Here is a 5,992-nt window from a genome sequence, read left to right as displayed (position 1 = left end):
TCCCACAGATTATTTAACTAATAAAATAAATAATAAAAAATAAATCCTAATTATAATAACCAGGTTTTGGAGAGAGAACATGTGAGGGGCATTCTTCCTTTCAACTCCAGCGATCTTCCTTCCAACTCCGCGTCTGTGGCACGATCGCCCGACCTATCATCAAGCGCGCGCTGGGTGGTCCATCTCAATATTCAAATCAACAAATATATTAATTTGAACATCCATTTTTCATGTTTGTCCATTCCATAGTGGGAGCAAAATGAACAAACTTGGAGTTTGTCCATTCCATAGGAACTGCTCTTAGTGGGATAAAAATCCTGGCTTGATTGGGGTATACCAGATTAATTGGGGTATACCTAATGAGACAAAACCTGGGTCATTTTGAAGTAAAAGAAGAATCCCTTAACCATGTATTTTCTAAATTGCTAATATACCCTTGTTTAATTAACACTAAAACAATCTGATTAGGTTAATTAATTACGTTTAGATTAGTTAATTGAGTAGATTAAAACTTATGAATTTAAGTTATGAAATTTTGTTTTTGATTGAACTTATGTGGGAAGATTTTTGATGAAAAACATTTGTTTTGAGAATATTTTTTGGAATGGAAATGAAAGCACACAACCCAAACACTTCTGAAAAGAGGATTGCAAAGTTGTTGTATGAAAAAATACTCAAAATTAAACAAGAAATGAACACTTTCAGTTCTGAAAGTATGAAAGCCGGAAAGCTCGACGAATGAAGACCATGTCGACTATAATTGGCCGGCAAGGTAGATGAATGAAGACGACGCCGACTAACTTTGGCCGGCAGGGTATTCAAATGAAGAAAATGCCGATTTTTTTTGACACACAGGAGACGACTAATATTAGTCAGCAAGGTATACAAAAAAAAACCCACCAGCTGTTGAGAAAAATACCCCGCCGGCTGTTGAAAAGTACCCTGCCGGATGTTGAAAAAAATTACAGTCGCCATGGCTATTATGAAAAGCCGACAAGATATGCATGTTACGACTTTGCCGAATAAAGATACAGAAATCATAATTTTCGATTTCTAACCTAATATAACAATCATATAACAATCAAATCACACAACACAATGATGAGTTTGAGTTTAGACATCACTTAGAGTCTTCTTTTTGCCGATAGAATCAACCATTTTCCAAAGTTGAGGATTTTCGGTTGATGGAAGAAATGGAAGAAGATGAAGGGGAAGAGCAAAGAGATTAGAGAAGAGAGATTAGGGAAGATTAATAGTTTTTTAGTTTTTAATTTTAGGGTTTATTTTTAAGTTAATTAGTTCAAAAGTATATAAGTAAAATCACCAATTTTGACCACCCCTTAACAAGAGTACTATGTCCATTTAAATTTGGGTATACCTCAATTAATCTGGGTATACCCCAATCTCGTCAGGATAAAAATGGGCAAATCAAACATCCCATAAGAATGTGCTCTTAGAATGTAACCCGTTATAGGGGCGGCATGGTTTATTAGAGGGGCGGCATTCTAATAGGGCAAAAAGAGTCATTACATGATCATTCAACGTGTCCCTTACCAAAAACAAAAAACTGGAAATGACAAATTAACCCTCATAATTGATAACCTAGTTTAGTGATGATAATCAAGTTTAATGTTAATGATTAATTTCACTTATATTAACTCAAAATCAAAACAAAATCAGATTTTAGAGTTTAAAAAAAATGGAGATGGTAGAGAAGTTTTAACCCAAAGTGAAGGTCAATCTCAATCAATTGAAGAAATTAACCAACAAACTGAAAACCCAATGCCTGAAAATGACCAAGTATACTTCTAAATTAGTCCCAACTAGCTTTTTGTTGCTCAAATACGTAAAAAAATTCAATTTCTTACATTTTCAGAGCTAATTACGGTTGGCATTTTGCTCGTAACCAACCGTAATTCATAGTTACGGTTCGTAAAAGATGAACTATCAACCGTAACTGGTTAAATTTGGGGAAAATTCAATTGTAAAACCGGTTACGGTTGGTAACCAAATGCTCGATACGAACCGTAACTCAGTTACGGTTGGTAACCAAATGCTCAATACCAACCGTAACTGAGTTACAGTTGGTAAATAAAAATTGTTACCAACCGTAACTGAAGAAAAATCTCAGATATAAGAATATACGGTTGGTAATTGAACTATTACCAACCGTAACAACATCAAATTCTCCAGTTACGGTTCGTAATAGAGTTAAAATCAACCGTAACTCACATAAACCCAGAAATTTGAATTTGAATTTTCACCTAAAACCCTAATTTCTGATAGAAATTAAACTTAAATCGAACAAAAACTAAACCCTAACTGGGTTTTTCATAACATACCTCATATAAGTCATTATACTTGATTAATTTTCGAATCGCTGATTAATCGAAGACGATGAAATTTTGAGTTTTCATGGAGGTTATGGTTGATGGGAGGAGAAGAGAAGAAGAAAGAAAATAAATTTTCAATTTAGGTTTGATTTAGGTTAAAATATGGGAAGAATAATCTAGACAATTTACAAAACCATTTAGACACCTCGTAACCAACTAGAGGGACACTATTATCACGCTGCCGCCCCTCTAATAAACCATGCCGCCCCCGTAACAAGATACCTTAGAATTAAAGTACAAAGGCATGGAGCCATGGGCAAATAAGTACAAAGGCATGGAGCCATGGGGAAATACAGGTCTATATAGGAGGCGTAATTTTACCAAGATGCGTTTCATTTTGCAATCCACATTTCGACTTCAACTTCTCTCTAACTACAGCTCCTTTCGCTCTTCGTCTACACTACATTACAAAAATTGGAATCATGGATTTTCGTTTCTGCTCAGAATCAATCATCCGCCATTAGATGGGTTCCAGACTTGAACAGACACAGGTATTTCTTTACAATTTCTATTAGGGTTTTGAACAACACAAATTCGGGGTTTATCAGGGTTTTGAACAACATAATTTGGGGTTTATTAGGGTTTAGGTTATTCCGAAGTAATCCTTATAACAATCAAAGCTGAAGAAGTAGATATAATCAGCAAATTACCAGATAACTTGATTCATGAAATCCTCTCTTTTATTGATACGAAATATGCAGTACAAACTAGTGTTTTGTCCAAAAGATGGAAAAATATTTGGGTCTCTCTCCCTTACATATCAGTAGATTGGACTTCATTTAAAAAAGACATAATATATGATCTAGGTGAAACTTTGCGTAAGTTTCTAACTTTTGTCGACAAGGTATTCGAGTTCCATGATGACTCTGATATATAGAGTATTAAACTGGGGTGTGTCATACTGGATGCCTTTTCTGTAGAAGCTCTTAATAGATGGATCCTTGCGGCTGTGAATCATAACATTATAGACCTGGATATAACTGGTTCTTACTTACATGACTCGGCATATGAGATTCCTCATCAAATCCTTAATTCTATATCATTGAAGAGTTTGATTATTATATTGCTTGGGGACCGTTTTGGAGGTACAAATATTATTCTACAGAAGTCAATGAGTTTACCTCAATTGAAAACACTGTGGCTTGCAGGAATTTCTATCTCTAATTTAGACTTACAAAGGCTTTTCTCAAGCTGTCCACTTATGGAAACATTATTTATGCAAAAATGTGATGTACAAACAAGCAATCAAAGGAATATCATTATTGATTCTCACAGCCTTTCAAAGGGTTAGACTATTCGAGAATCGTTATACACATCTTGGTTTGGCAGATCATACTTTTACTTGCACTACAAAGATATCTGCTCCAAATCTCATGGGCTTCATGTGCACAGGCTTCATGACTGAAGATTTTCCCCTAGAAAACCTTTCTTCTCTAGGCTATGCTCGATTTGATATGAGATTAACAAAAGAAGCGGATGAAACTGCACTAACATATTTTTAGCTCCCCGCTGAGGAAAAAGAAGTGTTCGCTAGACGTATGATGAAATTTGTAGGAGTGGTTCGTAATGTGCGACACCTGACACTATCATCTGGGTTCCTTGAGGTATGGGGCTGTTCTTTTCACATGAATTTACTTTCTGCCTAGTTGCAAGTATGAAATTCCAAACCAACATTTATCTTCCTCGAATAGATTTGATTTACTCTGCTTAGCCTTGTTGTATCTTGCCCCAATTTTATGTGTAAAGATTTTCTACCTACTCTTTCTCAAGGTTCTCTTACAAGCTCCTGGCATATTAGACCGCCAACCTCCTCAATTTTGTAACCTAGGAACTATGAAGCTGGGAATGAGGTTTACAAGAGGCTGCATCCGCTCAATTGCATACTTACTCAAGATCTCTCCTATTATAACTACTCTTATCCTTGTATCAGAGGAGGTAATAGTGCACTGAACTCCCCATATTTGATTTGGTGAAATTATGTCTTTTCAACATTTCTAAATTTCTAAGTTCTAATATGTCATATGTGCTGTTAGAATTGCTGCACAAATCCACCAGAGTGTATTTGAGATTGCCATCAAGTTATTCATCTTTCTTATTTGTCGTCACTCATTTTGTATTGATGTTAAACAATCGTTTTTTGTTACCAAGTAATTTATCATTTGCTTGTTATTGTCTGGGTATAGGCGAACTTAGCAGACGTTGAAGATGATTGGGATGCGGGATTCTCATTGACGTGCATGTATTCTCACCTCAAGGTTATCGAGATTGGAGGGGTGGAAGGATGTGATAATGAACTCAAATTTGTGAGGTTTATGTTGAAAAACTCGATGGTTTTGGAGAAAGTGAATCTGTTCTTTCGGTCTACTAGTGACTCACTTGATGGAGGAAGACAAATAAGGAGATTTAAGAGGAACCTAAGAGCAATGCCAACAGCTTCTTCTAGTATCAAAATGAATTTCCTTTAACCTTTGAAGATGCTGCTATGAGCTTAGCTGAATGAGACATCAAGCTTTTAAGAGTAAGGTAAGACCACTTCCAATAGCTTAACAATTTAGGTACATATAAGTTCTTTGTATTTTTTGAACTATTTTTGGTGGATGTTTCAGAAGTCACAAGTATTCTTTGAGAATCCAAACCATATAACTCTTGTTAAAAAAGACACAATCATCCCTCAAAGTGGGACAGTGTTTTACATCTTAAGCCAGATAGGAGGTTAAATTCTTTTGAAGATATTTTCGATCAGGTTAAATTCTTTTGAAGATATTTTCGATCAATGGGATACTAATAATCTCGATGAATCTCCCTTTGTTCCAAACTGGACAAAAATTGCAATTGGTGTTTGCTGGATCATATGGAAATGAAGATTTTCTATAGTTTCTGACAATGAGAAGTTAGTTCTTGTTAAAGTTATTAAGGACACCAGATATCTTATATTTTGTTATGACAAACCAAGCTCTGGTGTAGTGATGAACCTTACAAGATCAGAGGCTAAACAATGTGACTGTATCTTTTTCGAATCATTTCTTTTTGGAATTTTGGATTTCTTATACAGTAAAGTCTATTTCTGGAGTGGCTTTAGTTCAGATCCTATTGCAGCTGAAGTTAAGTCTATGACTGGAGCAACTGTTTGGGTTCAAAACCTCCAGCTTACCAAAGTTTTTCTTTGTCAATGATTGCAAAGCTCTGGTTGATTTTGTAAATGGGACTGCTAGTTCCATTCATTGGAGAAGTCTTAGCTTTTCTGAGTTTTCTCGCAGTGTTAAGTGGGACTGCTAGTTATTCTGTAAATGGGACTGCTAATAACCTTGATGAGTCTCCCTTTGTTCCAAACTGGGCAAAAGTTGCAATTAGTGTTTGCTGGATCATATGGAAATGAAAATGTTCTATAGTTTCTGACTGTGAGATGTTAGTCTTGTTAAAGTTATTAAGGACACCAGATATTTTCATGCAAATGGGGCAACTACATTAGTGCTAAATTCTAATACAGGATAACTGATTTTGAGGTATAGATTGGTTTATACCTTCAACTATTTACTTTGTTATTTGAGCTAGAAATTGAAGTGATCCAGGCTTACTTGATCATCATGGTCTGAAGGATT

At 35.4% G+C, this 5,992-nt stretch overlaps 1 protein-coding gene across 3 annotated transcripts; it reads left to right on the top strand.

The window, feature by feature from the left end:
- Positions 1–2,712: 2,712 nt before the first annotated feature.
- LOC113288516 lies at positions 2,713–5,790 on the top strand. Of its 3 annotated transcripts, none has more exons than XM_026537585.1 (4): positions 2,719–2,884; positions 3,786–3,997; positions 4,164–4,328; positions 4,577–5,790. In XM_026537585.1, exons 2-4 carry the CDS (start codon positions 3,932–3,934, stop codon positions 4,856–4,858), a joined length of 513 nt encoding a protein of 170 aa, XP_026393370.1. In that variant the 5' UTR covers positions 2,719–2,884; positions 3,786–3,931; the 3' UTR covers positions 4,859–5,790. The 3 variants fall into 3 exon arrangements, 2 of the variants coding, with proteins under 2 accessions (XP_026393370.1, XP_026393369.1); XM_026537584.1 differs by having other exon boundaries at positions 3,542–3,997; XR_003330643.1 differs by having other exon boundaries at positions 2,713–3,997; positions 4,222–4,328.
- The last annotated feature ends 202 nt before the right edge of the window (positions 5,791–5,992 follow it).

This window comes from Papaver somniferum, chromosome 6 (assembly GCF_003573695.1).
Source record: "Papaver somniferum cultivar HN1 chromosome 6, ASM357369v1, whole genome shotgun sequence".
NCBI lineage: Eukaryota > Viridiplantae > Streptophyta > Magnoliopsida > Ranunculales > Papaveraceae > Papaver > Papaver somniferum.
The sequence above is the reverse complement of the archived record's forward strand: the minus strand, read 5'-3'. Positions and strand labels throughout refer to the sequence as shown.

Excerpts from the sequence above, each read along its gene's own strand:
- LOC113288516 (XM_026537585.1), top strand. The coding sequence starts at position 3,932 with ATGATGAAATTTGTAGGAGTGGTTCGTAATGTGCGACACCTGACACTA. Across the intron at positions 3,998-4,163 it reads TATCATCTGGGTTCCTTGAG|GTTCTCTTACAAGCTCCTGG; the intron begins GTATGGGGCTGT and ends CTCTTTCTCAAG. Across the intron at positions 4,329-4,576 it reads TTATCCTTGTATCAGAGGAG|GCGAACTTAGCAGACGTTGA; the intron begins GTAATAGTGCAC and ends GTCTGGGTATAG.